The 18,001-nt window shown below is 36.6% G+C and overlaps 1 protein-coding gene across 5 annotated transcripts in view; it reads left to right on the top strand.

Annotated features, from left to right (window-relative positions):
* Positions 1-18,001, top strand: part of ARL15 (ARF like GTPase 15) — a 409,325-nt gene that overhangs the window by 195,921 nt on the left and 195,403 nt on the right. For all 5 annotated transcript variants that reach the window (XM_040496891.1, XM_040496892.1, XM_040496893.1 and 2 more), the window contains one exon: positions 6,925-7,133. In XM_040496891.1, coding sequence (XP_040352825.1) covers positions 6,925-7,133 — 209 coding nt within the window. The remainder of the gene's footprint in view (positions 1-6,924; positions 7,134-18,001) is intronic.

Raw genomic sequence — 18,001 nt, 5'->3', positions numbered from 1 at the left:
ATAACAGGTAATGGATGGTCAACAGGACCCTTAAGACCATCCAGCTGCCAGGTAGTATTCCCCAGGGCTCTGTAATAAGTCCCCATTTACTGCTGCCTCAAGCCCAGACACTGCCTGGCTTACAAAGCCATCCACATTCTGTCTTCACACTGGTCATTACTTGTCACCAGCTCAGGCTTCTCTCATGTTCATTCTCTTTACTGTGCCCCACCACCCACCCACTCCTAATTTCCTCTTATCTTATGCTCCCAGCCATGCCGTCCCCACTGGAATGTTTTCTCCTCTTCTCTCCCTTTCATTGGAGCCTCCTATACTCTCTGTGAAGCAGCATCATGTAGCAGAAAAGTACATGGGCTTTGGAATCAGTCCGAAATTTGAATTCTAGATCTGCCATTTATTAGCTGGATATGGAGGAAAGTGCTTAAACTTTGTGTCCCAATTTCTTCATCCATTAAATAAGGGTAATAACTCCTAAAAAGTTATGTGTGGTGATGTATATAAACACCTTTACAAGGTTACATGTGATGTAATATGTCGGTGAGGCGGGGGTGGATGACGACTAGGTGTGAACCCTCTTTTATATTCTATGTGGGTGTTCTCAGCTCATCTCACTGTGAGCCTGAGGACTTTTGTCTCCTCCAGCTCAATAGTTTATCCTGTTCATGGTTCTTCAATCATGCAGACCACATTTCTGTTTGTTATCTAGAATGGGTTTTTTTTTTTAATTCTGAAAGCAAAATAAGACAATACACCTCCCTTCAGAGAACTTGACTTCGAATCTTCACATTTTTATACTTTGTATTGAGCACTTAAGGAGGGCTTAATTTAAGATACTTCCGTGCTTTTTTCAGGGGCTGGGGGGAGTCCATAACAAAAGTTTGAGTTTAGATATGCATGTCTTAGTCCTCCTGGACTCTTGGATATTTCGGTTTTTAAAAACAGATTGAGTGGGTCTGATATATAGAAGACAAAAAAATGAAGGAGCCACCCATCAGAAAAACCAAGATTCCATATATGGGAGGGGTAAAAAAAAAAAAAAAAGAATTTAAAATTAATACTTTTCTGTCCCTTCTCCTGTCCTGCCCTTGAACATTTTCTCCCTATGCTGGAAATCACTCTTCTTAAAGTAATACTGGCTGATGCCACTTGTGTTCCGAGGATATATCCTCCTTCACTAAAATTTGAAGAATTAATTTACAATTAAAATTCTGCAAAATTGGCTTCATTTATGGGTCTCCAATCTCATTAAGTTTTTCAGAGGGAAAATATTCTCCATTTTCTGAAGACTGTGGTAAGAGGATAGAAAGAGAAGACAATCTTGACTCCTCATCCTGAGTCTATATGCCATAACAGGGTGACCCTAGTGGACACCCTCGTCCTGGTTAGCCTGTTGTGTCACCCTTTGGCACACTTGTCTTTGGATCAGAGTGACCACACCTGCTCCTATACCAGCATGGCTGCATGGCTTTTCCTTTCAGAGATGGGATCAGATCTCTGTTTTCTTCTTAGGGGTTTCTAGCAGTCGCTCAAGGCAGCAGTAAGTTAGAGGAATATCTAGAACACACTATCCGATACAGTAGCCACCAGACACGTGTGGTGTCTAAACTTCAAATTTAAGTAAATTTTAATAAAATTCAGTTCTTGAGTTACAGTGGCCACATTTCAAGTGCTCAGTACCCACAATGACTAGTGGCTTTTTTTTTTTTTTTAAATCACAGAAAGTTCAGTTAGACATCACTGATCTAGAGATCAGATTTTCCATAGTGACAACTTCGAACTGCTGTTTTTATTGTTGACTCCTGTGTATCCCTGTTTATTTAGTTCATTGGTTTCATCTTTCAAAGAAAAATTCTTTTAAGAAACTTACCTCTACAGCCTTTTAACTTAAGGGAGCTAAGCATCTTTTTTGGCTGCAAATAATAAAATAGTCTTTGAAATCGGCACGAGTAATTAGGCATTCACTATGTTCACAAAATAAAGAGTTCTTACAATAAGTGGTTGGTACCGCTGCTCAGCGATGTTCTCAAGGACCCAGGCTTTCTGTCTTCCTGTTGTGACCTCCTCATGTGTTGGTATGTCTTCTTCAAGATTGCTGGGAAGGTTATCATCTAATGGAATCTAAAAGCTAGAAGAGAGAAGTGACTCTCTTTGAGCATCTCCCTTTTTTTGAGGGGCACAGTTTTTCCCAAAAGCTCCCGGCAGACCTGTGTTGAATCCCAGTTTGCCAAAACTGAGTCATCTGTCCATGCTGCAAGAGAGAGCTTGAAAAACAAATACTTGGCATTTTTAACCTCTATACTGGTAGGCTGGCCCTGCTGATAAAGAATGTAAGCACTATGAAGACTGAAGCTTTTGTCTGTTTTGTTTGCTAGTATGTCCCCAGTGCCTGGGATGGTGCCAGGTGTTCAGTAAACATCCATTAGAGGAATTAATAAATAAGAGAATGTTGCCATAGTTGTCCATAGTGTGCCATATAAAAGAACCTTGCATAATGAAGAGACATTATGCTCCCATCTTCTATCTTTTCTCTTGTAGTAGCTTGAATCAGGCTCTCCTGGTTGATTGGCTTTCTGAGTGAACTCTTAGGATACCAAGGGCTCCTTACAACCTTCAGTAAGGCAGTATCAGACTTTGGGTAATTCAGAGACTGGGTAACACCCTCACCTCCCCAACCTCTCTACTGTTAATACACCCTTTTTTTTTTTTTTAATCTGAATACAAAATACAGGCCAGGTTTGGATTTGGTGTTTAACCTCTTTATATACCAATTTAAGTGACACAGAGCATGCGCTATTCAGTCATTAAAATGAGTGGCCCCAGACCATTTATGATGTGATGTGATGCCCTGCGTGTGTTACTCCCCTTGGACTTGGTTTATGGGCGAGGCCTGTTGGGATGTGGACATCAAACTCTGTTCCTAGTTTTCCCAGTTAGGCTCACTTCTCAGAGCATCTGGCAGCTGGGTTAATGACCTGTCTATTTCTCATTTTAATCTGGTGGCTCATCTAAGGTCCTCTCAGCTGGGCCAACCAACCTGATACTACCATTCACCCCATTCCTGGTTTCCTGGGGTACTCTGGGTTTCATCCAGAAGCCCTGATGACCAAAGCCATTGTGCAAAAGGCTGACCTGGAATTTCAGATTCCAAGCCCAGTGTTTGTGATGAACATTAGAAAGATTGGACAGATAGCTGTGTGGCAGGAGACTAAGGAAAAGGGTCTTTTCATTACTAATAAGTTATCATCCACATAGTATATCATAGAATGGATGTTTTAAGAAATTCCAGCATTTCTCTTTGGATTTGTTTCATCCGTCAACAGTCATTGGACTTAAGGTCATTTTGTCTTACCATTTTCTGGTGTCTTATTGTGCTCCCAAATGTGGCAGATGGAAATAGTTTCTTGTTGAAAAAGACCCTCATGAGTTAGATTTCGAATATGTCCCGTGTATTTCCAATAGAAAATTTCCACTGAAACATTCAACCAGTATTCTTCTCTTTATACTTAATTCTCTGCACCCCTCTAATGCTATGGCCATATTTATTAAGATGTATTTACAGGCCTTGTTGTAGTAACTATTACTTTAAAGAATTTGTGGGTTTGATCTAAGGTAATCATGGATTTTTAAATATTTCTTATAGGTCCTTGCTTAGTGACTTGTATAGAAGAGTACTTAAAAATATTCATTTAATTAATTGGCTAGAAATGTTAGGTACCTTTTATTTTGATAAGTTGCTTTTCCCCCCCCTCTTGGCTTATGTGGTAGTAGAGTTTTTTGTTGAGTTTTATCACCTTTCCAGTCAATGATCCTTCTATTTCAATCACATTAGACCTAGATAAATATTTTAGGTGTGTAACCTTGGCCACATTGTGTGATTGTTTCATGTCTTAGTTTTATTGTTGATAAAATGAGAGCCATAACAATACCTACCTCTTAAGATGGTCAAGAGTAAATGAGTTAATACATGTAAAAACACTTAGCACCACCACCATTTATTTTGGAACTGCGCTTGGTCAGTTGCAACTGTTGGTTGGCTATGATTACAGAAGTTGGGCAAAATCAGTGAAAGCATTTTGTGAGAATTAATGAGCTCTATAGAATTTACTGTAAAGCATGTTGTGTATATTATATGAAAATTGTGTGCTACACACCTTTTAGTAAAATTTGTAATAAATTTATGTACAGATATATACACACACATTATTATTGTCTTAAACATTTACCATCAGGTAACACTGCTGCTACTTTTGCTCCTCAAACTTATGGATGGTTCTCTAGCATATGGATAATGTCTGGATGTAGCTTGTAGCAGATGCTGTTGGTATCCTACCCAGATCTCCTTTACTGGGCCAGTGCATCCATCTCCCAGCTGCTTCGAGTATTGGCTGCTAATGACTCACACCTGTACCCTTCTCCAGAGGCCTGCCCTTGGCTGACAGTAATTGCCTCAACCAAATATGTCTGGGAGAGTATGAGATCACACCCCTACCCCCTCCTGTTCCCTAGGGGTGGCTCATAGCCAATGACTGTACCGGGGTATAGCAGCCCAGCCTCCTTGTCTTTGGACTGGACAACTTCTGTGGTTGAGTCCATGCTCTAGAGCTCCTCATTGGATCAAGCTGAGGGTAGATTTTTGAAACCAGATCTTTGCCAAGCCCCTTCCCCAATTCTAGCTTGCTTCTTTCACTCCAGGTTTCTCCTGACAGCACTGTCTATAATCAGGTGTTCAAGAAATGCGGTCTCAGACTCTGTGCCTGGGGAACCTGGCTTAAAGTGTTGCTGATTTCAGTGGCTCTGTTGTTTTCTTAGTTAGACCATCACTTATGTAACTAACTACCTATATTAAATCTGTGGCTTAAATTGTTTTGTTTTGTACTGTTTTCTTGGTTGAAAGTTGCCTGATCTGCATTAACCCTGTTCACATCCCATGTTTTTACATATTTAAGGTTGTTCTACGTTAAATATCCTTGATGCTCTTATATAGCTGGGTATTTCAGTATAGGATTATGATGGATACCCTGGATTTTAAAATCTGAAATTTGGGGCGCCTGGGTGGCGCAGTCGGTTGAGTGTCCGACTTCAGCCAGGTCACGATCTCGCGGTCCGTGGGTTCGAGCCCCGCGTTGGGCTCTGGGCTGATGGCTCAGAGCCTGGAGCCTGTTTCCGATTCTGTGTCTCCCTCTCTCTCTGCCCCTCCCCCATTCATGCTCTGTCTCTCTCTGTCCCAAAAATAAATAAACGTTGAAAAAAAATAAAATCTGAAATTTAAGTTTAAATCCTGAATCAATTATACCTCCCTCTTGGGGTGGCTGTAAGAATTCTATGAGCTGTTCTTTTGAAAACACCTAGCACCGTGCCTGGAATGTAGGAAGTGCTTAATAAATGGTAGCTGTTTGGTAACTATTATTTTTTAAGAGGATTGCCCAGCCTGGTTGAGATGCCTCATCTCTTGTGCTCATGACGCCTAATGAGTACCTCTCTACAGAGCTTTATTACTTTATTATTTTTTTTTCTATTTCTCACAGAAAAATATGGGCTTCTTAGTGCCCTCCAGTGGTGTGTTGGCCCTTAGGGGAAGAAAAGACCTGATGATAGCTTTCGTTGATTTTGATGGTGAAAATATTCCCACCCTATCCAGTTTGAAGCTACCAGTATGGCATCATTGAATACAGAGTTGGAAAGAGATGCACATATTTGGCTCTTGTCAGTTAGTGCACACCAACTCCAGTCCTTTATTCCTAACACTTAGTGCAGTATATCCAATATAGGAGCTAAATATTCAATGGAGGGCTAACATGTAGTTACTAACTGGTTAATAAGACTTGCTCATATACACTAAATTAATGAAATACCTTTATCTAATTTTTGTTGTATAACCAATAGTCCCATGCCCCAAACACACACACACACACCATGGACTGCCCATGCTATTGATGAATAGAATGGAAATAAATGAAACACTTATCCTGATGTAGTAGGGAATGCCCATGCCCTCCCTGGACAGGTTGTCTACTCAGATGCAAATCTCAGTTTTGAGATTTACTAGACACATGAATGGGGATTAGTCACTTCACCTCTCTTGGCCCCAGATTCCTCAGACAGTTGGACTGGATAGTCTTTACAGGTCTTTCTAGTCTGAAAATCCATAAAGCCTAATTAGTGTATAATTTCATTTCCTCCTTCCCTCACTTTCCTCTTTCCTGTACTGAACCTTGAGTTATACATAATGCTGGATGTTGAAAATACAAAGAGGAATAAGACGTGGCCTTGGATGCTGAGAACCTCCATGTCTTTTTATGAACACTCCCATCATATCAAGACCATGAGTATGCCCATTGCCAAGTGGGTTTATGCAAATGTATCAAGTATTTAATTCATCACAGATTTCAGCACTTTGATACATAAAAATATTGTGCTAGTAGTTTTCACTTTCTAGATGAAATTAAATAAGGCTGTCATGCCTTATTGTCATGATCAGCAAGTAGTTCTTTTAGAAACTGTCCTCAGGATCATGTTCATTGTCTGGGATAAAGCTTCAGTGAACAGCTAGCTGGGTTACACTACTCTCTGAGTTAGGCTCAAACTCTGATTATAAAGAGTGGAGTTTTTATTTAGGACTAGTAAGCAAAATCTGAAAAAAATGTTGACTTTCAATCAAAACAACTATCCTAGTTCTTTCTCACATATTTTGATAAGAAAGGTATAAAGAATGACTGATAAACTTGGGTGTTCTCTTTCAAGACCACATCCACCTGGTTGGCTCTCATGCCTTGGTCCTCATCAACCATGTTCTCTGCCCTTAATTTTTAAAAACTACATTGGTTTCCAGTAGGAATTAGTGTTGGGAACACCAACAGGACTGTTGAGTATTTTTCAGTTGCCGAAAGCTATTTTTAAAAAGAGAATTTGTTTTGTTTTTGACAGGGGCTGATAATATCCGGAAATATTGGAGCCGCTACTACCAAGGATCTCAAGGGGTAATATTTGTATTAGACAGTGCCTCTTCAGAAGATGATTTAGAAACTGCTAGGAATGAACTGCACTCAGCTCTCCAGCACCCACAGTTATGCACTTTACCCTTTTTAATATTGGCCAATCATCAAGACAAGCCAGCTGCTCGATCAGTCCAAGAGGTATGTCTCATGAACGTGACAAGCCTTTGTCTTGTGTGCTGTGGTTTTGCTGCCACGTTGGAATCTGAAAACTTGTCTGTAATTAGGAATATGCTGGTTGTGGTGTTTTCCAACACGAAACCCTAGTTTTCTGAGAAAGTAGAAAGACTATATCAATCTATAGAAATTATTGTTTATATACCTTTCTCCACTTGGAAAGCATCATTGTGTTTTTTTTTTTTTAACTTTAGCAAAAGTTGAAGGACTTCTCTGAATATTTTTTCTCATCTGCTTTAAAAGGCTACAGGCTTGGTGATTTAGCATTTCTTACCCCGCTAGCTTACTTAGTTCATTCTCCTTTTCTCCAGCTTTTCAAGGAATGCCTCATGCGTGTCACCATGCATCACTTGCCCTCAGATGTCATGTTCTTGTCCCTCTGAAATGCTCACTGTTGACTAGAAGCAATGAGTCCTATTCTGTAACCAGCCAGGCTGAAAATTGATGTCTTATCTTGCAAGTTCCATGCCACCAAATACACTTTAATATGGACCCGTTCTTTATCTTCTTCATTGAATTTCATTTCTTAGTGTGTATCTCTCCTATAAAAACATGAGTCTAGTTCTGGACCGAAAAAAAATCAGTGTCTCACCCAGAAGAGCTTCTGATTCATGGATACGGAAGGAATAAGATATGGGAATAATTTTTAAATTTTGAATTGTGAATTTTAACCAAAGTTCAGTGAAATAAAGACTTTTTATGTATTCCTTTACACCTGTAACTTTCAAGGTAGGTTTCTCTCCCCTTCTTCAGAAAATTATGTGCTTCTTTTAGTGACTTCAGGATATTATAATTAGTAGGAATAACACTGCCCTGTAGTCTGAAACACTGGATGAGGAGTCAAACACCTAAGATGTTCTAACTCCAGACTGGTTTCACACTTAATGTGGGACCCAGGCAAAAAGCTCTGTTCCTTTGCTTGTCTTCCCATCAGTAAAATGGGAATAATGCGGGCTTTTTTTTTTTTTCTAAGTAAGTGAGTGGGGTGGTTTTAGATAATTTACTTTGAAGTTTAAAGTACTAAGCAGTAGAAGAGATACTATATCAAGACAGTTTTCATTTAAGTCTTAGGAAAATAGTAAAGAAGGCAAGGTTTTCTTACTAAATAGAACTCGTGCCCATTTTTTGTTGCTTCGTTTATCATTAAGTAGTCAGCATGCACCTTTTTCCCTTTTAGATTTTGTGAAATATAAATACTAGTAAGTAATAAAGATAGAAACAAAGCAGTATTCAGAGTCATTAATGTGCAGATCTTCAGCATTGAACTTGTCGCGCCTTCCTGATCTGTTCTTAAGACTTGGGTGGGGTAAATCTTTTACTTTCTCAGCATCAGTTTTCCTGCTTGTAGAGTAGATATAATAGTATCTAATCGTAGACAGTTAGGAGTATTATAAATTATAAGATACTTGCTGAAGATGCATTGTTCTGAGATTCATTGTGGGAAATATATGTATGCAGTACAGAATACAAATAGACAATATAATGTTTTGTACATAAATAATATGTAATACATCTATAATAAAACATAGGAAATACATCTACAAGTGACGTTATAACATCAAATCACTTTATTCAAGTTATGTACAATAGCTGATTTTTTTTCTTTTAATTTTAAGACACTGTTTTCCTTAGACATCATAAAATTGAAACTAATGTTTTCTTGAAACCAGATAGATAACTCAGGGTAATCCTCCATGGAAATTGAAGACTGTCACATTGAAGAAAGGAAGCTTTTAACAATTAATTGCTTCGGAATATGCCTTGTGTGTTTTCGCCAGTATCTTTCCTAAGAGACGGGCAAATATCTTTTTATGATTCATCTTTTAGTGAGACAGAGGCTGTAAATGTAGAATAAACAGAATGATTTGAAAATTATTCAAAATTTGTATATCCTGGATCATGTATGACTGACTTTCCTTTCTATTTATATCAATTTTAAATGACTTTTCCTCAAAACTTTTGCTTATAATGGAATTTGCAAATACCATTTTGAGGACTGTTTAAGGTATTGTCCCTGTGGTTATATAAACATATACTATACAGGTGGACGTTAACATTTTAGATTTTAATTAAAGACATAGACAAATTCTGTTATAGATCTTGAAGCTTGTCGAAACATAATGAAGTGCCCATACGTTGGATTTGGCAGAAAAAGAAAAGGAAGCTTCTATTTTTCTCGTGGCTTATATGACAAAGAGGTTTCTCAGAATAGTGTGTTACGATGCCTTGTTGAAATACTCCTAGGAATGTTTTAGGGATCAGTATCTTTTTAATAAGTTCGCATAAAAGTGGAATTATAAAAACTGAATCTTAGACTTTTAATAAGCAATCATCTCAAAATGGTTGGAAGTAGGTTTGCGTAGAAGAGGGATAGAAGATTAAAAAGTGAGTGAACTTACGTGTCATTTGAAATATGTTCAGAAGTGGCCATCTGTATACTGCCCCTCCTTACCTTATTGTGAAGGTATTACATGCCCCTGTGCTCTGTTGCTTATAAACATTTTTATTCGTTTGTACCTGCTAATTCGTGTGCACTTCATGTAATCTCCAAATGCTAAAAAGGATGGGTTTTTACTTTGCAAAATAGCTGTGAGTTTGAGGCAAAATTCTATTCTTTCAGAATTCAAGGAAAATGCATTCAGTTTACCAAAAGCACTGAACAGTTCTTTGATGCAGCTAAGAAAAGACCACGAGTCATAAAGGCTCATTGATTCTTCCCCTCCTCCCATTGAAATTATTACATTTTGTGCTCAATGCATTATGCAAAAAAAAAACCAAAAAACAAAAAAACAAAAAACTGTAATTATTTACCCTGTCACTGGAGTAAAACTTTAAAAATTCATTTATCATCTAATGAGGATAACAGAATGTTGTTGCATTTAGAAGCTGGTGAGATCCAAAGGAGAAAGAGGAATTATCCTGGGGATTCCAACCAGAGAATGAAAATCTCTGGAGGCTCTATATATTTAGTCCCCTCCTCTGCTATGAGTGTTGCAATGTTTGTGTAGAGAATGGAGTTAAGAAAGGAAGACAATGGTTAAAATTACTTTCTAACCCACAGAGGGCAACATGCCCAATTATTTTGTTACCCTTTTAGAACGCAAGTAGAGTCTTGTACATTGCATAGTTCGCCTTCTGTAATAAACCTGGTAATGACCTGTGTTTAACTCAACAGCCTTTTAAGATTTTACATCTTGAGAATTGATAGTAGAAACATGTTTTTTAATAAATAATCTTTTTTTTAATAGCAAAACACTGGGAAAAAGAAACCCTTTATGTACTGTCTGAAAGCCAAGCAGTTTTTGCAACAGATGTTTGTTGTATTCACTTTGGGGAGGTGTAGTTACCACAGTTTTCCAGAATTTATTCATATCAACTACTTTTCTCTATAGAAAATATAATATAAAAATCTATAATTAAGTCAAGTGGCCCACTTGATTCATTAGGGAAAATTCTAGTCCAATTTGAATAATAAGGCTTTTTTTTTTCAACGTTTATTTATTTTTTTTGGGACAGAGAGAGACAGAGCATGAACGGGGGAGGGGCAGAGAGAGAGGGAGACACAGAATCGGAAACAGGCTCCAGGCTCTGAGCCATCAGCCCAGAGCCTGACGCGGGGCTCGAACTCACGGACGCAAGATCGTGACCTGGCTGAAGTCGGACGCTTAACCGACTGCGCCACCCAGGCACCCCGAATTTGAATAATAAGGCTTTAAAACAAGAATCATCTTAAGGGTAAATAGGTTGGCTTTTTATTTGTATTGAATGGTAATTGTATCTAATTTGTTTTACAACTCCCATAGGAGAGCATACTTCAGTTCTGAAGTTATTTAATAGATTAGGAGGATTTTATGAGAAGTTAAGTTGATATAGTAACCAATAAATGTAATCCTGTTTTCCCTTTACACGGTTGCCGATTGGGACTCTTTTACTTCCTAGCTTTTTAAAATCTTATTTTTGTTTTATTGGGCACTACTGTGTCTTATAAAATGACACATTTTGTCAACGTGAAAGAAATAGTTTAAACTTTCAGCAGCCTAATCTGAATTGATATTTGTCCATATCCTTAATTCAAAAATGTTTACCTTTTTTAGAAATAGCACATCAAAAATACTGAATCAACTCTGTCAAGTATTTTGCATCGAAGCAAATACTAAGAAATGTGAAAACTGTGCAATAAAGATTCTTGAAGTGACATTGTAAGGTCAAATGACTTTAATGGTTCCATGGTTCATTAATTGTAGCACAAGAATATCCAGCTTTTAAATTAGGATGTCAACATTAAGGTTAAAATTTGTGATCAGGCATTTCTCAGTTTTCTTCGAATTGTCACTTAGTTTGTTATTGTGATGCACATTGAATGTGGGGTTCTATTAGGAAAGAATAAAATACAAGTGTGAGTAGAGTATTCCCAAGTATTTCTATAATGATACACTACCTTTTTAGCCCATGTTTTGCTTCGATTATAAATATTCATATTTTTGAAAAATACTTTTCAATATTGAGTGTATCATGAATACTTTGTCTATAGACCTCTTGTGGAAGAGAGTGCTGGTGTGTGTTTCACGTTATTGAACCATTGCATTTAATTATAGTTCTTCTTTATAGATCATTATTTCTAAATTGTATACATTTTCCCCTTCCTAAAAGGGTCAGAGAGTTTTGAAGGATTGAAATGTTTGGGAACTGTTGATCTGCAAATAGTAAGCCTCTAATTTAAAATTTTTATTCTATACTCATACTTGTTAACGGTGGAGTGGTGTTTTTGTTTTGTTTTGTTTTGGTATCTCTATGAAGTGGTGAATATCATCTCGGGTTTTACGTGACTAATCTTTTATTGGAAAATACAAAGCAGTGTTTAAATCATGTAACATACTTAGTTTATTATTACTCTCTGTATATGGGCAGAAATGTGTGTGTGTTTGTACCATAATGATTGTAAAGTGTCATACACTTTAAATCTTAGGGGCTTCCAAGTGTCCTGACCTGCGTCTTGGCAGCATTTTAGAATACTTATTTGATTTCACTTAGAGCAGCGGACATGCGTATTGTGTGAGCAGTCTGAAGATTCCCTTATGGGACATACACTTACTTTAAAATGATGTAAGAGATACAAATTATTTTTTGTTCATTCCTTACAGATGTACTTTACTCTGTTACAGTTTAATCTTGGGGAAACAATGGGAGGGTTTAGAGGAATGACGCCGTGATCTCCTGAAAATGTTTACTAACGTTTACTAACATGCAAGAGAAGCTGAAATCACCACCATTGCGATAGTTACATTTATAATAATGACTCTTCTATATTTTGAAGAGCAGCTTTTAGCTGAATGCCGAAAGAGTCAGGATATGTTCTTGTACATTCATGTACTTCATGTACATGCAAAAACTAATTTTTATATTTGATTTCATCAATTCTAAATCTAGCCCATCTTAGCATTCAAGGGAACTCGTATACCTGTATTTCTTGCACCCACCAAGCAGTATTAAGAGAATGTGCCCTGCCCCCTGAAAGCTAATAAATTCCCATTAACAAGTGATATATACGAAAGGTCCATTGTATCAAGAAAATTATTTAGGAGGGATAACAGTGTAATAAAGACATTTAAAAATATAACAAGAATTCATTACGTTCTCTTATAAAACCCCTATTTCTTTACACTTTCTTCCTTGAGTCTGTCAAATGCATATCTTTGTTTAAAGCTGGTAAATTTTGGAACCTCTTCCAATTCTTACTCTTACTTTGCACATCCAGATGTTTCCGGGTATAATTCTCCCACGTCTGCAGTACTTTGCAGTTTCCTGATTGTTGACACCCCCAGACCTCCCCTTTTCTCCCTCTTCTTCAACACAGACCATTAAGAACCAATTTCCTATCTATTTTTTCATGGTACCCATATTAAAAACCAGTACTATGTTCTGATTCCTTCTAGAAGCAAGTGAAACACCACCGATCTTATATATCAATGTGCCTGAGTATTGAATTCCCTTCTCTTGTCTCACTCACATTGAGCTACTGCTCACTATATCTGTTGCTCTAGGAAGACCACCTAAAGATTGTAGGTCACATCAAGAAGTCTCCCTAAAACATCGAAGGCTGGGCTAGGTGCCCTCCTTTTGACTTCCCATAGCATCCTGGGCATATCAAAGTCATAATACTAGAATTAATTGCATGTAACTTTTCTGTCTACCCCTCAAGATTGTAAGCTCCTTGAAGGACAGGACTTCAGGCTTGTTTATGTCTCTGTGCTCAATTATATGTTATTGGGATAAGTACTTCCCATATATGCTTCCCTCCTGGCTTTGACACCATCAGCTTTATCCAGATTCCCTAACTCTACCTAGTCTAACTCACGTTCCCACCCTTGAACTTTCCTTTTCCTCCACACCAAACCTGACCTTTGAATATTACTCATAAACTGCATCTTGCATGAAATCTCACCACTGTGACCATAGTAATGGTTTTGCAAAGCTTTAATCTGCCATTGACCAGACTTACAAGTGTTTATTTTCATGTACTTAAATTTGTGTTTGTCCACCTGAGGACCTTGCTATAAAGCAGGTTACTATTTTTTCCCCAGAATTCCTCGTAGAAAGTGGCAGGACATCTTGGCTGAATAATATTCCTTTAATATGCTTTTATTAATGCCTACATTTTAAGTATATAGAGCTTATTTCAGTTGTGAGCATAGCAGACTGTCTTTTACTTGTATTTCTCATGTGGAGACTGGTACATGATGCAGCTGAAGGGGAACGTAATTGAAATGGTTTTAAAGCAATACATTCAATGTATTAAGACCAAATCTAGCTTTGTTGTAAAATTGTTCTACGTTAATGAAACTTGGAGTTTTTTTTCATTTCTTAAATTTTTTAAAAGGCTGTTTACCAATATATTTATTTATTTACTTATTTTGAGAGAGAGAAAGTGTTGTGTACCCTGCCATACAAGTGGGGGAGGGGCACAGAGAGAAGGAGAGCAAAAATCCCAAGCAGGCTCTGCGCTGTCAGCCAGAACCAACACGGGGCTCGATCTCAGGACCCACGAGATCACGACCTGGGCAGGAATTCAGAGTTGGACGCTTAACTAACTGAGCCGCCCAGGCACCCCTCATTTCATACATCTAACACTTTTAATTCCTGTACATATTTAAATATTTTACAATAATCATAACTAGTACAGTTAGAGTTTGACTTTCTCTTTCTGGGTCTTTGAAGCAATAGATATTTGAGTGGTTGTAGTGGTGAACTTCACCCTTTATTTCAGTTTTGTATTTTGTAAAAATTAGTATTTCATTAAGCCTCATTCAACAAAGCCAAGAAATGATTCTGAGGCTGAAGTTTTCAGACTGATTTCCTCGGCCCTTAGTCCCAATTATTTATTTACTTATTTATTTCATTTGCAAAAGAAAACTCCATTGACTCCACATTCCATAACTTACAGAGTTAATAAGACATTTGTCGAGTTAAATTAATTTGAAAATGGACGCATGGTTAATGTCAGTAAGGTGCTTTGAAGATAAAAAGCACAATAAGCGTTAGTTATTATCATTATGATAATTATTTTCATTATTATTATTACATAGTGTCTGCTTAAAAATACCTTTGGTTACTCTGGGATGGCTGAGGCTAATGAGAGGGGTTACCATGCTGGGTTTTATACAGAACGAAGGAGTTGAGACATAATCCACTGAGGTTTTGTTTTTTCTTAACAAATCAAGAGATGTTTGTCCTTTTTCTTAAAAATATATAAATGTATGTTACATATATATAACATATATATATACTTGTTATATATATATGTTATATATATGTTTTATATATAAAACATATATTTTATATATAAAACATATATGTACATATACATATATGTTTTATATATATGCATGTATATATGTTATATATATATATATATATATATATAAATCTGTGTCTATATATAAAATAAAGCTACCTGTAATGCAGAAGCATTGGAACTCATTTTGAATAGTTTGAATGTTTTCTTATGTAATCTCTAAAATGATATTTGAGGAATAAGGATAGGTCTTCTGAAAGGCTCTAAAAACATAGACATTGATTTCTAAATAGTCAAATCCCTTTATTTCTTAGTTAACTAATTCCTGAAGTTGTATAGAACTCAAATTTATAATTTTTATAAACTAAAAAGAAGAGGGCATAATTATGGGAAGAAAATATGAAAGCTTAAAATGATCACAAAAGTGGAAAATTATATCTTTGGGAAGTTATAAAATAACCATAACTAATTACGTGAATTAATTCCGATGAGAATATTTCAAGGAGGATTGTTCTTTAGATTATTCTTTAGCAAGAAGACTTGAACATAAAGCCAAATTCCTCACAACATCCTGCAAAGATTGTCATCACAAGTCAGAGACAGAGGAAGTATGGAAACATTTTAACAGGCATATATCTGAAAGTTAAATGTACACCCAGCCTCAAAATCAGGAAGACATTAGTGACATGTCTGAAGAAGACATTCCCTAATATTATTGCAAATTAAATAAGAAAAGACCTCAAGAGAATGAAAAGAGAAAAGGTGCCTGGAGCCAATGAATTACAATTGACAACCTAAAGGCAGTTGAAGAACCAATTGCTGGAGTGATTGCAAAGCTATTCATAGTGTGCAGCAGACAGAGCGTACCAGAAAGCTGGAACAATGCCTTCAGTTCAGCAATATTGCTTCAAAAGAATGGAAAGAGGGGAACGGGAAGAGCCACTGACCCTGAGACCGATTTCCAGGCAGCTGCACAAACTATATACTGTAATTAAAGGTTTTGACCAGTAATCACAGCAAAGCCAGACTACAGAAAGTCTAGGGAGTCAGCGAGGTTTATAATGAGGCAGATATCCTTAACTAAAAGTGTGGAAAAAGCAGGTAAGAAAACCAGTCCATTTTTGGCAGTGACTTTGAGAAGCTCTGCTGTGTTAACACAAATATGAAAATCACATATTTTTGGCCTTCTTCCTCTAAGAACAAAAACGTGTAATCAAAGATATCTGCTTTCATCTTTTGAGATGAATAGAATACTCTGCTCCTTAGTACCTGGAATTTTCTCCTTGCCACTTATTTTTCTTTACCTGTGAATTGCCTGTGCCTTTCGGGAAAACAGTCAGCCAGGCACGTGCAGTGGTACAGACAACAGACTCCCACTTAGAAGTAGCTACTCTTCCAGGATACATGGGCTTTGGCAGAAATGAACTAACCCACACCTGAGTTCTTTGTCTGTAGAACCTCTTTTTCCCTTTTGTTTACTGATAACGTAGAATCTCTTTCTTTCTTTAGTAGTATCTCTACACAGATGTCCGTGTTCAGCTACCACTCTTACTTAAATATTCACATAGTACTTTGAATGTTTATATCTTGAGTAAAGGGGAATCTAGTGGTTTTGAATAAAGGCATGATACAAACTTCCAAAACAAACAAGAAGGTGTCAACATGGGTCCAGTGAACACAAACGACATCTCATTTTGCAGACACCACGTAGTTCTCTCCTGACTGGCCTGCTAAGACCTTTGCTGTGTTTGATGTCACAGTATCCAGTAGTGGAATGGAAATAGTCTTCTCGGCTAGAAATTCTGAAATTGTAATTTGTACACACGTTAATCGTTGACAAAAAAATGACAAGTTTTCTACTGACTTATAAAGGAGGAGTCAAGTAAGGTTTCATTTTATTTTCTTTACCCTTATCACATAACATTCCAGTGTCTGAATTCCTTGTGTTAAGGGTGGTGTGCCTAGATTGAGTTTACTTTTCTTCTACACCTGAAATAAGAATGCTCCATAAAGAGTGTTCAGGCAGTAAACAGACGAATAAAGTAACCAGAATTGTTTTTGTAAACAAGGGAAACCAACTAAACCTTATGGGAAGACGGCTCTGCATATGAACTGTGAAATAAATTGGAGGTTGCCTAGAACAACAAAATTGTAACGTGTAAGAATTTGTAAAATATTTTTAGAACTATAGTGATGACTAATAATTTGTCAAGCCAAAACAAGTTTTTATTGAAAGGGGCCAGAGTGGAAAATCTGGGTAACTTGTGTGTAGTTTAGACAAGGAGAACAAAGAAATAATGAAATGAAAATAAGACCTTGGCAGAGGAATGCTTAGAGAACAGCTGACTGAAGACTTATAATTGTTAATGGTGCTATAAAAGAAAGATATTTTCTCATCATGCTGTAGCATATCACATTGAAGACAAGACTGCATAATTATAAGATCCTGAAAAATAGGCCAAAAAAAGATGTTGAGATAAAGGTGTAATTTATATGCACTGAGTAGAATCGTTATTATGGTTATTGACATTATGCAAAAGCAAATCATTGTGCCCAAATGGCCTAATTTTCTAAAACATGGAAACATAAATTCTTAAGAAAGAATCTTTCTCTGATTATATTTAAAGACTTACATTTTACTCTGTTCTAGAATAGTTTCATTTAAAATGGTACTTGCCAAACTTCTTGAAAAGGTTAAGTCTAAATATTTGAATTATTTAAATGAGTGGGTAGAGATTCATTAAGTGTAAAAATGCATGTGTCTACATGTTTGGGGCAATAAAAAAAGATGTCAATTTCCCATATTTTTATATGGACTTTGATGTTTTTCTTTAATTAAAGCTCAAGTTTGGACATCTTTCTGTTTCTCCTTAATTAATAATGGCTTTTTAATGACTTTTATATTAACAAGCAAATTAAGCTTTTTTTTTTTTTTTTTTTTTTTTTTTTAAAAAAAAAAAAAAAACATAGAAAAAAAAAAAAAATATAATATTGGTTGTTGGTTTTAGCATTTTAAACTTAAAATAATTATTAATATTGT

The sequence above is a fragment of the Herpailurus yagouaroundi genome, unplaced genomic scaffold, assembly GCF_014898765.1.
Source record: "Herpailurus yagouaroundi ecotype Mexico unplaced genomic scaffold, PumYag 29, whole genome shotgun sequence".
NCBI classification, from domain to species: domain Eukaryota; kingdom Metazoa; phylum Chordata; class Mammalia; order Carnivora; family Felidae; genus Herpailurus; species Herpailurus yagouaroundi.
Note: the sequence above shows the minus strand (reverse complement) of the source record. Positions and strands in the feature narration are given on the sequence as shown.